This window comes from Asterias amurensis, chromosome 18 (assembly GCF_032118995.1).
Source record: "Asterias amurensis chromosome 18, ASM3211899v1".
Classification (NCBI taxonomy): Eukaryota; Metazoa; Echinodermata; class Asteroidea; order Forcipulatida; family Asteriidae; genus Asterias; species Asterias amurensis.
This window is the reverse complement of record NC_092665.1, coordinates 3,357,552-3,371,826: the sequence shown is the minus strand read 5'-3', so window position 1 is coordinate 3,371,826 and position 14,275 is coordinate 3,357,552. Positions and strand designations below refer to the sequence as shown.

The 14,275-nt window shown below is 38.4% G+C and overlaps 1 protein-coding gene across 2 annotated transcripts in view; it reads right to left on the bottom strand.

Moving 5' to 3' along the window:
- Positions 1-317: 317 nt before the first annotated feature.
- LOC139950325 (high affinity cGMP-specific 3',5'-cyclic phosphodiesterase 9A-like) overlaps positions 318-14,275 on the bottom strand; it is a 120,595-nt gene continuing 106,637 nt past the window's right edge. For both annotated transcript variants that reach the window (XM_071948938.1, XM_071948939.1), the window contains exons 8-13: positions 10,965-11,087; positions 10,315-10,407; positions 9,139-9,309; positions 8,509-8,613; positions 7,947-8,093; positions 318-7,075 (exon numbers count right to left, since the gene is read on the bottom strand). In XM_071948938.1, the coding sequence (XP_071805039.1) occupies positions 6,797-7,075; positions 7,947-8,093; positions 8,509-8,613; positions 9,139-9,309; positions 10,315-10,407; positions 10,965-11,087 (918 nt within the window). In that variant the 3' untranslated portion in view covers positions 318-6,796. The remainder of the gene's footprint in view (positions 7,076-7,946; positions 8,094-8,508; positions 8,614-9,138; positions 9,310-10,314; positions 10,408-10,964; positions 11,088-14,275) is intronic.

Sequence of the window (14,275 nt, the reverse complement as noted above, 5' to 3'; positions counted from 1 at the left end):
GCATTACCTACATTTATTTTCAGAATGACCCGGTTAACTATTCGTAAAAGCAAGTCACACTTCGGTGATTTTTTGAACACCCCTACAAAAGAAAATCGTTCAATCTGAATGCAGTATGGAACTTTCTTTCAAAAGTCGTCTGCTCGCAAAAAAATTCAATTGAGCACAAAACACTATAATATAATAGTTTGAATAAAACAAGTGTAGAAACGGGTAAATTTGTACATGTAGCTTCCACACAACCATCGTCCATTTGCCCCAACAACATTTCTCATGCAAAAGCCAAACAAATTTGACGGAAAAACAATCAATTTGTTTACTATCTCATTAAAAGAAGAATTTATTGTACTTTCTTCTTTCGAAAACTCACTATACATACATGTTAGGCATTTCAAAAAATAACAAATTTAAAACTTCCACATCGCAAAGTGATATTACTAAAAAATATCAAATGGTATTATACGCAGACACCCCGAAGCTTCGAATATTTTCGAGGAAGATTTATTATCTTTCAAAATCTCTAGATTTAAATGTAAAAATTACACTTTTAAAACAGGGTTGTAAGTATGTGAGAAAGCTTCACCAACCGCGGAACTTTCTTTTCAACGAAATTATATTTTATTGGTTCTATGTGCTGATTGGTCAACCAGTAGCTGTCAATCAAACCAAATCACAGCTTCCACACCCACAATGAGTACTTTACAGAAGCACGTTAAAGAAACGTAGCATTTTATTACTAAATACTACCGACGGAAATGTCCCTTTGGTAGTAAAAACAAAAGCAACTTTTGTGAACAATGTTTTTGTAAAAAGTATTAAAAAAAAAAAAAACACTGAAAAAACAGAGTTTGCTCATTTTAACTTGTTCAGTGTTCATTGTTCTTATACTTTTGTGCCAAGTTTGTCAAATGAATTTCCCCCTTCTAAGAAAAGAAAACTGGAAAATATCTTCTCTCCTAAACATCTGGAATATCAATTCAGCTTCAAAGTTCTATTGCAGTTTGAACTTAAATACATCAAAAGATATGCAAAGAAAACCAGACGGCTATTTTATGTATGACTACAAGTTTGTTATGAAACATGACCATTCTTGTTATTATAATAAGGCGGATCCGACAATCAGCTTTAACAACGCGAACCGCTATTTTTGTAAACTTTTATTTGTACAATTCTTCATTAGTTCTTATAAAGGCTAAATCTATTGTTGTTGTAATCGGATAATATTGATGAAAATCCGACTTTCATAAAATCTCAAAACTGATATTAAACCTACAACGTACATACATTTTCTATAAAATCATTTATTATAAATAACTCCACTTTTTCTCATAGAACTGCCGCGCTGTGCTTTATTAGGGGCGTGATTATGTCCACAAAGCGTTTCCATTGGCTGAAGCTATCTCCTGAAAGAGTGTGCGTGACTGAAAATGAATATTCATTATGCTGTGACAAACACCACCCGTAGACCCTTTGCACTCTCATGCCACAGTCATCCTTTTGAGTGGATTTTACGTAACCACGCCTTTTATGCAAATCACACCACACAAGGACTTTCATTGGATGAATCTTGATACAGAAGCAACGCAGCAGTGATTGATAAAATAAAAGTGCGGCACATAAACCACTATGCGCCTTCAACGTACACCTATCAGTTGATTTATCAATGATTATCTGCTACGCTGTTAACGATAAATCTTATCGATTATGATCGATAACTTTGAACTCTAGTCTACAATATGTTTTACCCGTTTGAGCCGAGTGTGTTCGTCCATTTCGATGGTAACCAACACCCAATGTAACGAATGCATGAGGATAGGGAAACCGGTTTCAGGCGCAACTACTGTGTTTTCGAAATCATGGTTCACGCTACCCCTGGCTATCCGTTGTGATCTATAAGTTCAAAATCGCTAAAGCACATTGTTTTTTCAGAAGGTATTCGGCGCGAACCATGGTTTCACAAACGTCAACAGAGCAAGGCTATTGCGCTGTGCAGTTAGAGCTCTAAAATTCCTGAACGAAATTTGGCAAACTTTTAACCATATTAACTTTTATTTTACATATTGACAGTTTAAAAAGTTAAGGAAAATAAATCAAAAGGTACAATAGTGTTACAAAGTGTTCAAAATTTGACAGAAACCGATGGGTTGTTTTATGGGAGCAATATAATCAATCAATTTACAATCAATTTAATATAAACACCCCGCTTCTTTCTAAAAGGATGGCGCATCATTGGGGTTTCAAATTGAAATACATCTTTGACAATTCTCCAAGCACTTTACGCACAAGTTAGTCAATGTTTTTTTGCCATTTGCCAGTTCTCTTCACGTATGTTCTAAAAGTAGTTGGTTTGACAGTAATTTGTGTAGTATTTGTAAATTAAAGTAGCTTGAATAAAATTCCTCCTCCCGAAAAAAAGTTATTCCAAACAAAGGGGTCCGTAAATAACAAATAATAGCATCATCTTTGAACGAAACAAAATGACATTTTGAAGCAAGACTTTTCGCTTCAATATTTACAAAATAATAGTTGTTTGAACATTTGGAAGGGAAAAAATAAATCTCTTTATTTTGGCAACACAAAAAGTACCCAACGCTGTTCCTCTTCAAAAACGAAAAGTGATTGGTTGAAGAAAACAACTATTTTAAGATAAATTGAGATAAGTTTGGTCACAATTGCTCGATTTTCACATTGTCCTCCGATTGTAGTTAAAGCACACTTTTAGCACCGTAGTTTGCCTTAAACTGTTAAACTTTCTTTATCTCAAGACGATGGGCGTTTTTTTTTTTTCAAAACACGTGGACAACATTAGTATTTGTCAAAAAACAGTAGGCCTATCTCCCCCATTGTGTGACACAAACATGGAATAACAAACCTGTGAAAGTTTAAAGACACTGGACACTATTGGTAATTGTCAAAGACCAGTCTTCTCACTTGGTGTATCTCAACATATGCATAAAATAACAAACCTGTGAAAATTTGAGCTCAATTGGTCGTCGAAGTTGCGAGATAAATATGGAAAAAAACCACCCTTGTCACACGAAGTTGTGTGCTTTCAGATGCTTGATTTCGAGACCTCAAATATCTGAGGTCTCAAAATCAAATTCGTGGAAAATTACTTCGTTCTCGGAACCTACATAACTTCAGAGGGAGCAGTTTCTCACAATGATTTATACTACAAACAGCTCTCCACTACTCATTACCAAGTACGGTTTAATGCTAGTTATTATTTTGAGTAATTACCAATAGTGTCCACTGCCTTTAAGATACATTCTCCTGAAACATTTTTTCCAATACTGTAATGCAATGAAAGACTCAAATTGTAATCAGCCTTTTTTTCACAAAGTTGCACGGTCAGTAGGATTTGAAACGTTGCATGGTAGGATAATAATTATGTGGGGTTTGTGTAACACCATGGTAGTGTAAAACTCTTTTGAGCTAGTTTTAGTGTTGGTTCTTAAAAAAAAGCGGTGGTTGAGAACTCAGCATTTCGCAGAATATACTGATCGAAACGTTGAGTTGTCAACCACGTGTTCTTTTCAGAACCAACACTATACTCAAAAGAGATTTACACATGGTGCTACCGCAAACCTCAACTAAAGGTGCATGGAAATGACTTCATAATACAATACGTCAGGTACCCTTTGTATACTATAGCAAGAGGGATAACCGATCTCAGAATACCAAAAAGGGGACAGTCTATATGGACCCTCTCTAAACGTGATGTATGCTAACGTCTGGGTTGAGGTCTAATACCCAAACACATTTAACAAAAGACGAATTTCTAGTAATTGGATTTGAAAACTTTAAATTAGTTTTTTTTTAACTAATTAAATATACATTTAACCATAATGAACCCTTGAAGTTTTGCAGCAAAATAATACATCTTTGTAGGACATGACCTAATGTTGATGAATAAACATCAACTAAAAAGAAACAAATATAAAACTTTAAATTTCAAGACAACGTTTTTGTACACTTAAGAAAGGCGACAATCTTTTAAATTGAAGTAACACTGTTTTTCACATTTTGACCCTTGACCCCTATAGGCCTGCCCAATTCCATAAACAAATACTGCTTAACAATTTGATGAACACAGCATTTGCAGGATACCAGTCAGAGATATGACATGGTATCGTGGCTGGTGTACTGTAGTCAGGTAATAAGCACAATTTGATTGTGCTCAGCTACTGTTTGTGCTTATACAGCTCTGTGAAAATGGGTCCATAAAAAAAAATGGCTTAAACCCATAGACCTTATGCACATGATGTCATTTCAGTAGGGCGCCCTCACCTAGAGGTCAAAAGGTTGTTCATTGGCCAATCCTGTGTGCCGCGCGTACAAATCTGTGCGTTTCGATTGTTTCGTCACCGTTTTTCCACTAAGATGGCCGCTGGATGACGTCATTGCATAAGGTCGTTAATGAAAATATCAAACAACATTTTACACCATCTTTGCACAAATTATTTTTGATGCACTTGTCACCAAACATAGCTGATTGGCAGAGAAGTGATAAATCAAAGAGAAGTAAACTTTGGGATTGGTAGTGGATAATTTGGACAATTACTCAAAGCACTTAGCCAACTTTGGACGAAAATCGGTGCTAGAAGAAAATATTCCGTTTGGGAATGATAATTATGACTTTGACTAAAAAATATATGAAAAGTATTCCCTGTCTAAAATGTTGAGTTTCTCAATAAAAATGAAACAAAAACTTTGAAAAAGTCTCTCTTTGTTAGATTTAAAAACCGACGGCTATTTAGTGATACAAAGTAGGCTCTCCTGAAGCAAGAGGAATCTACAACTGAAAGTGTCTTGCAAGAAAAAAGATTGCAGTCTTTCTAGAAATAAAGTAGTTTCAAATTTGTGTTACTTTGTCAGTTTTATTTATATTGGTATTTACAAATTCTACATTCACTTGATCTATTATCATACATATAAATAAACTAAATTAACTATTTGCTTTTATTCAAAATTATTAAAACTTTATGTTATTATCTTTTAAAATCAAATATCTTATTGATTTTGTTTTGGTTAAAACATAAAATAGCTTCCCAGTCACATAGATATAAAACTCTGCTATAACTCTGTTAAAAATAATCAACTACTGTTTCAAGTACAATAATTTGACATAAAGATCCTGATAACCTGTTGGTATGGGATTTTCCCAGGTGGAGATTGTCCAGACGACTGTTTAAGGAACCATTTTTTCACAATTTCCAAGTGTTTTATTCCTAAGGGAAGTTTAATATAATTGATTTGATGGAACATTTCGCAGGAAAAAAAAAATTCTTAAAATTTATTTGCTTTTTCAATATTCAATTTTCGCCTAAGACAATTAAATAATTCACTATATTGTAGAATCAGAAAATAATTTGTGCTTGTTTTTTAAAGTTTTTTTTACACTTTCTCCCGATTTCATTCTTCACTTATATATTCTAACATCCATGGTTAAAATCTTAATAAAATAATTACAATTTATATATTATGCTTAATTCCTGAAAAGTCATCAGTATATAGGAGCCGGATAAAGAAGCACAAAAGTCAGAAACTTGGATGGAAAAGTAAAAAGTCGCTATCATGCAAATGCGATAATTGTTGAGGTAAACTAGAGCATTCATTGGACAATGCCGAAGATATAGTGATGACAAAATATGAAAGCTCCATTGACAAATTCTGGTTATTTTAGTAGAATGTGTGGATCCAGAGCAAAGATTCAATGAAAAATCAAGTTAAACAATAATGCTGTTGGAACAAAGAAGTGCCATGCTCTGCATATAAAGGCTAGGAATACTAATTCAACCATAGTTCACTGGTTTGGTACTCAAGTGCACTAATTTGGTGTGCAAATCCACTGGTTTGGAACTTAAGTACATTAGTGTAGTACTAAGGTCCAATGATTTGTTACTTCTGTCCATTGGTTTGGCACTAAAGCCCACTGGTTTAGTACTAAGTCTCGTGAATTGGAACTCAAGTCCACTGGCTTAGTACTCAAGTCCACTGGTTTGGTAATCAGGTCCACTGGTTGAGTACTCAAGTCCACTGGTTTAGTAGTAAGTCTCGTGAACTGGAACTCAAGTCCACTGGCTTAGTACTCAAGTCCACTGGTTTGGCACTCAGTTCCACTGGTTTAGTACTAAGTACTAAGTCTCGTGAATTGGAACTCAAGTCCACTGGCTTAGTATTCAAGTCCACTGGTTTGGTAATCAGGTCCACTGGTTGAGTACTCAAGTCCACTGGTTTGGTACTCAAGTCCACTGGTTTAGTACTCAAGTCCACTGGTTTGGTACTCAAGTCCACTGGTTTGGTACTCAAGTCCACTGGTTTAGTAGTAAGTCCCCTGGTTTAGTACTCATATTCACTGGTCTATTAAACAAGCCATCTGGGTTGGTACTCAAGTCCACTGACAAGATGTCCACCTCTTTGGCACCCAATTCCACATGTTTTAAAACTGTATTGTTCTAAAACTTGCTTGGATTATATCAGCTTGGAGTCGGAACTCCGTTGGACCTTCGTAGAGTAGAGTGATGAATCTTGATCCAGTTGTCTTGAAAATCCATCTGAGGGCGGGCAGTTCCTTGTCCCGAGGACAGCACACAAGTTGAAGACAGGTTCTAAACAAGTACCCAATGTTATTAGCACACACATAAACACACCTCTATCACCCCGTTCGTCACCCCATTCGTCACCCTGTCTCTCACCCTCTCTCTTACCCTCTCTGTCTCCTCATAATAAAACCATCGCAACGCTTCGGCAAGGATGCCATGAAACAGTTTCTTAGGCAACATCCGAGTTCCTGTCATTTGGGGTTACCCCTGACATTAGATGACCCCCCGACCTTCGACATGCTGAGATTTGTTCGGACTACTTTCTTGTCGGTGGCGTTGCTGATCGCGGCGTCGCCGTTCTGTTTAATGGCCGGCGTCGTGGAGCCGTTTGTGGAGTTGATCTTGGGCATCTCGCCGTTGGCTTGCCTCGTTTTGTCGTTCTCCGTTTTCTTCCGCTTCTCCTCCTCCATGGCTTTGGCCATCTCCGAGTAGTAATTGAGGGCTTTCCTGACAGGTTCAATGATGTGCTCCTAAGAATGGAAAACATTGCCAACATTAACAAAGAAATCATTCATTAACCGTAGTCCTCCCAAATACTCTTCATAAAGTTGTGAGGATTGCATGAGATGAGGACAATAGAGTGACTGCAGGGTGACTTTGTAGCAGAGTAGAGCATATAATTGGCTGTATACTCCCCAGGGAGTTGAGATGGTTTAAGGAATGATCTAAGGCCCAGTGACCAAGGGTAATAATGTCGGAAGCGCTTTAAGAAACCCTCGGGTTTGAAAAAGGGCTATATAAAAACTGGCTATTATTATTATTATATGGAAAATGATTGAGGATTGAGGAATGTAGGCCCCAATAACAAATGCTTCTTATGGGGTCAGGCATGCCAATTTTATTCAAGACCAAACATTTTGGTGTGGAGTAACCATAGAGTGAAGGATAGTGGAGGACTGTCTGCCCAAATAACAATTGCTTATCACTGGGACAGGCATACAAATCTCATCAACGTTTGTACTGCAAGACTATAGAGTGGAGGATAGTGGAGAATTGAGGGCTGTATGCCCAAATAACAATTGCTTCTCACTAGACCTGGTGTCGATTTCACAAGGAGCCGAGCTTGATCCTAACTGCAAATCAATCGTAGTTGCTTAGTAAAGTGTGACACAAATCACTATGGTAGTACTGACAATTTGTCTTACGATGGATTTGATTGCCTTGTGAAATCGACCCAAGGCATACAAATCTTATCAAAGTTCACATTAATTGGCAGGTTACAAAGCAAGATTATTCCTTGCCAAGAGATATTTTGTGCTTACAGCTTTAGAAAATGTCCGTAAGCAGGAGATAAACAATGTAGTCTGCTGCCCCCTAGTGTCGCCCCTTGTGCATACTTACATCTAGCTTGGGAAGTAACAACCCGATTGACTCAAAGAGTGGAAGCAGAACAAACCGAATGAAACCGGTTTGTGATGAGGGCTTGGTCACCTTCTCTCTGTCCATGAATGGGGCCACTGGTAACCCTTCAAGCTTCTCTACATCACTCTGTAACAAAACAAATCAAGGATACCATCACAAATCAAGCTTCCTGGTTGGTTAACTTACTTTTGGAAGAAAACAGTCGTTTAACGCTCTTTAAAGGCACTGGACACTATTGATAATTACTGGAATAAAAACCTACTTGGTCTCGAGCAATGGAGAGCTTACGATAGTATAAAACATAGTGAGAAACAGCTCCTTCTGAAGTAACGTAGGTTTTGAGAAAGAGGTCATTCCTTACTCAAATATTAAAAGGCTTCAGTTGAGTCTAACATTTTCACAGGTTTGTTGTTTTATGCATAAGTTTGGATATGCCAAGTGAGAAAAATATGGTCTTTGACAGACACCAAAGTTGTCCAGTGTCTTTAACTAGAAAAAGATTGCTCTATTACTCTTACCAAAATGGCTGCCTATAGCTTACCTGGTTGAAGAATTCCGTGAGTAAACAATCAATCCAAGGGTCGGACACGTCCATCGGTCGGGCCTCATTGGAGATATCTGCTACCTTGATACAAATCTGCATCAGCTACAACAAACAAACAAACAAAAACACACTATAGAGCAAACAACGTGAGATTGAAACGGCTACTTAAGCAAATTTGTTAAGGGGAATTCTACGTACACTTATTCTAAATAGGTTGGCTGTAGACTTATCAGGTAAATTCATTACTCACAGTAATGTCCGCATGCACAGAACTACGGCCGTGTCCGAATTGGCGACTTTGGCTACAGCTACGTCTAGATCAGCGCGTCTACCAGTGTTGAAGAATAGGCAGACGCGGGCGATCTAGCCGTAGCTGTAGCCGAAGTCACCGTTTCGGACACGGCCTAATAAAAATTTACCTGGTAAGTCTGCTGCCACCTAGAAACCAAAGTCTCCCATTGTAATATTAATATTTTTTATTTTCTGAAGTTCTTGTAATTATCGCTCACAAAGTTCAAGGCCCAAACCAAGAGGACACCTGTCGTTGACTCTAGCGCTGGATAAATATTCTTATTAAGCATGAAGTAACAGTCACTGCAAATAAACAAAACACGTTGTCATAGTTACCAGGCTGATGTGGTCCTTATTGGAATAATCAAACTCTGGAACCACTGATTTGAACTTGTTGAGGATCTCGCTGTGTTTGGCCATGTCGGTGGCTAGTATACATCTTATCATTCCCTCTCGGACCTTCTTGAATCTTTCGTGACCGATGTTCTTGAAGATGTTACAGTGAGGCTGCAAGAGGATGGAATAAACAATCAAGAATAATGTAAAGTATTGTCAATGGGCAGAGCGCACCAGATTAAGGTGTGGGTTTGAATCCCATTCTTGGTGCCTATGGACTCTAAGTGACTAATAACCATAATTGCTTCTCTTCCCCCAGGTGTATTAAAGCCATTGGACACTTTCAGCAAACAGTATTGTTTAAAGGCCCACACTTCGTGTATCACAACTTATATATAAAATAACAAACCTGTGAAAATTTAGGCCCAATCGGAGTCGGGAGAAAATAACGGGAAAACCCAACCTTGTTTCCGCACATTTCGCCGTGTCATGACATGTGTTCAAAAGAAATCTGTAATTCTCGTTGGCGAGAATTGATAAATGTTTTAATGTTTTCTCGAAAAGTAAAGCATTTCATGGAGTAATATTTCAAGAGAAGTCTTTTCACCATTACCTTCTGTAAACCCTGTAAGTTATTTGTAAATCTGTAAACTTTTTTTTTTTCTGTTCCGAAAGTGGTTAATGGCTTTAAAGGGGATAAACCAAGGCTGAGGTGTTACCGGGTTACTAGGAATGTGGGTTTAAATCACACTCTAGGTGCTTAAAGCCTCTGAGATGACTCTTGACCATAATTGCTTCTCTTCCCACAGGTGTATATATGTGCACCAACCAAGTCCGAGGAATGACAGACAAATAAAACAGATTTAAGTCACTGTGGCTGAGTTGACATATTAGTACAAATCCCCTTCATAATGCTGAAGGCCTCTGGGTTAATTCTTAAACCATAATTGCTTCTCTTTCCATAGGTGTATAAATGGGCTAGGTAAAGCCTTTCCACTGGGAGTCAAGAGGTACAGTATATGGGGAATTGTTTTTTTCTGATGACAAAGGAAAGCTAAAAACCAACAGTTACAATCTGTCTACTTAACCTAATCATAAGATTTTATAAAAGCTTTTGGTACATCTGGGTTTGGGGAGTGGTGAGAACAGATCGAGTCAACTAAGAGTATGTCTCACCTTTTCCAGAATCTGGAATGCCACAGAACAATGATGATTCTCAAGAGGTGAGATGTCGTTATACCTGAGTGCTAGCTCCGTTCTTGCATTTACCTGTGAAATTAAAAAGTAGAAGAATACCAATATTTTTAGACATTCGCTCAGGAAACTGAAGTGTTAATCACAAAGTCTGCTTAAAGCCATTGGACCCTTTCGGTACAGAAAAAAAAAAAAAGTTCACAGATTTACAAATAACTTACAGGGTTTACAGAAGGTAATGGTGAAAGACTTCTCTTGAAATATTAGTCCATGAAATGCTTTCCTTTTGAGAAAACGGTAAAACAATATCAATTCTCGTTAACGAGAATTACGGATTTGTTATAAACACATGTCATGACACGGCGAAACGCGCGAAAACAGGAGTGGGTTTTCCCGTTATTTTCTCCCGACTCCGATGTCCGATTGAGCCTAAATTTCCACAGGATTGTTATTTTATATATAAGTTGTGATACACGAAGTGTGGGACTTGGACAATACTGTTTACCGAAAGTGTATAATGGCTTTAATCCACAGTGCCATTCCGTTTTGAGATATAAATTACTACTTTTTGGAGAAACTGCAAGATGGTATAAAGCACACAATTGTACAATGCGCTATATAATTATACTTACTTGGTAAGCATTATTGTAGCCAGGATGGTCGAGGTCGTGACAGATTGCCGACGTGATCATGATCAACACCTCGATGTCGCCCATTAGGGAGCAAAGGTCAGCTAACCAGGTCATGCCATACATCTGCAAAAAGGTCAAAGGTCATATCTGGTAATAAGTTGCGTTAAAACATAAAATCTCTCTTTGAGCTTTGGCGGTTCTGATAAGTGAGAACTGTTGGGATAAGAGCTCGATTTAATAAAGCCTGTGAGAACAACAACTTGCTAAGCACAGAAAGGTATTACTTAACAGAAACAGGTTACCAGCTAAACTTACATTAAGTTTACATTGTTATTGGTGCCCAACTCAAATATTGCTTAGCAAAGACTTTTTTGCTAAACAGTATTTTCTGCTTGACAGCTTTATTAAATTTGGCCATGGACTAAACTTTTTGATCAGTATGCTCTGATCATCTTCAGGATAACGCTGGACTCGGTTGCTGTAGACCGTCTCAAAAAGTCTTACAGCCAACGGTACAGGAACCTATTAAAAGAGGGGTGTCCCCCACCTCCGAAATCACACAGTCTTGCCAGATGCACCTCAAGGCCTAGTCTTGGTGCAGGATGTTCGTGGGCTATAGTCAGTTGAGTGTACATGGGCGGTCAATGCGGGCGCTGTTGGTGAGTTGGCGGCGCTGTGCGTGAAAGGAAAGCGAAAAAACTTCTTTCACCAAGACTACTCCAAGCCTCGAAATAAACCACAGTAATTGCCGTTGTGCCTTGTGCTTTTGCCGTGGTGCCCTTTGCAAATTTCCAATACAAACTCAAATTTTCCTCACAGCAGTGCCCTTTGCCAGAGGAAAATTCCTGAGCCCCTTCAAGAACGAAATTCAAGGCCTGCATCTTCTGGTAGCCCATTTTAATCCTCCTGCCTGAGGTAGGCTACTTTGACCTCCCTCATTGCCAACCGTCCTGCGTCCGAACACTCAAGTGTTTGTTTGTTCCTCTTTCAACGGCTATTTTAACATCTTCCCGAGTGAGTCAACAGCTTCCCCAAACACTGTAGGTTCCACCCCCATAACCAGGTCAAGATTTCCACATCTTAATAGCCGAGGTCCATTTCCTCAGTAAACATGCAAAGATGGGACGGCCCGAAACCTAATCTCGGAGATCTCTAAACATTGTGATATTCTACACCTCCCAGGAAACAAGTCCAAGCATATAATCAATGCTAAAATGCTTGTCCGCCAAGGGTGCGTCGGCCCGCTCTGTAATTACTTAGCAAAATTGACGGCAAACTTTAAAAGGGGGGGTGTTTACAGGATCGGAGAGTTTCGGCTTTTGGGAGGACCTGGATCTTAAGTGGAACAAGGGAGAGGGAAATTGGACAGATTTTTAGAAGATTAAATTGTTTCATTACGTAAATGAAATGGTCGGGGGATTGAAATTGGCTTAGTAATATACAGGAAATTGTAAAGGGGTACTCGATCAAAGCCGATAGACAAAAACCTTTTAGAGGTATTGAAGACGCTCTGAAATACACACCAGCTGATGATGCATTTTGCTTTAGATTTCACACAGCACAGCAGTGAACAGTTTCTTGTAGAGGAAAAAAAGCTGTCCTAAGCTGTGATTTACACATATTACTTTATATGTCTAAAATATTCACCAAGCGCCTAAGAACTGTTCAGGGAGTTTTGAGGAAACACTCACAATACACTGACCAAGTGTCTGAAATGTTTTAGAATGTTTGTTTTTTGTAACGACGACACCCCCTCGAACCCTTCTGGAGAAAGCTGGACTCTGATGCTGCCACAAACCTTGCTATATCGTTTTTTTTCCACCATGCAAAGTCTCAAATCCAACCCTACTAAATAGTCTGTTTTCTGAATAGGAAAGTAGGACAAATACTGTGTACTTCAGCCTGTCATATTTTTATACGAGTGAAAAACATTCAACTTTGCGGTTTGTGTCTGCAAGAGAGGAGAGATGAGGTTCAACGACTATCAAGGTTCAAGTTATTTTTTTTCTTTCAGCGGGTGAATGAACTGAGTTATACATGCTTCATACATCTCCCTGGGGACATGTTTCTCTGACAATCCTACAAAGTCATATCCACTTGGAGAAGAATTGCAATGTTCAAACGGTACTTTATATTCCGTTCTTGAATAACCACGGGAATATTTCACGTTAACTGTCACATTTTCTCGGAATGTGAGGTTGACAGTTAGAAGGAAAATAAGTGAACAGGTTGGGTTTAGGGCGGGGACCTTTACCATTTAACGCATTTAACGTTTATGAACACCCAACCCATCAAAATGTTGAAATCCATTTACAAATTGCCTTAAAGGTTGATCGAAAGCTGACAGTTTATAATAAATAAATAAAAAAAGGGGGGGGGGGGCAAGGCATCCGGTAGAGGTACATGTAAGAGGCTGAAGAAATCGTGCAGGTGGAAGAAGTGGGTGGTGTAGGGTAGGGGGCTGGGTAGGGGGCTGAGGTAGGGGGTCAGGGTAGGGGGTCAGGCTAAAAGTAGGGTGAGGTGGAAGCAAGAGGTATTGTGGTTTACAGCCATTGGACACTTTCGGCACAGAAAAAAAAAAGGTCCACAGATTTACAAATAACTTACAGGATTTACAGAAGGTAATGGTGAAAGACTTCTCTTGAAATATTATTCCATGAAATGCTTTACTTTTCGAGAAAACATTATAACAAGTACTCGTTGTGGAGAATTACGGATTTAGTTTAAACACATGTCATGACACGGCGAAACGTGCGGAAACAAGGGTGGGTTTTCCCTGTTATTTTCTCCCGACTCCGATGACCAATTGAGCCTAAATTTTCACAGGTTTGTTATTATTTATATCAGTTGTGATACACAAAGTGTGGGCCTTTGGCAGTTGTGATACACAAAGTGTGGGATTTTGGACAATACTGTTTACCAAAAGTGTCCAATGGTTTTAAAGAAGGTGTTGGGAGTACAAATGAAAAGTTTTCTTGTACCAAAGTTGCATTGTCTTTTTCTGCCTTCTTTGTTTTATGGTGTTCATGCACCTTTTTGCCTAAAATAATTATTAAAGCTATTTTGCTTATATTTTTTACTGGTGCACTTTTCTTAAAACTGTTCACTTAATGTATGTAATTTTCTAAATCTTTGGCCATTTTTGCTGTTATGCGCCCTCGAACAGGCTGGTCCTGGAGAGAGCGCAATATAAAACCAATGAACTATTACAAGGTAAAGAATATAGGGTAACTTAGTTCCCACATACATACATTGTGGAAGTGTCGTGGCCGAGCGGTTAAGATCACCGAATTCAAACTCTGGTGTTTCTG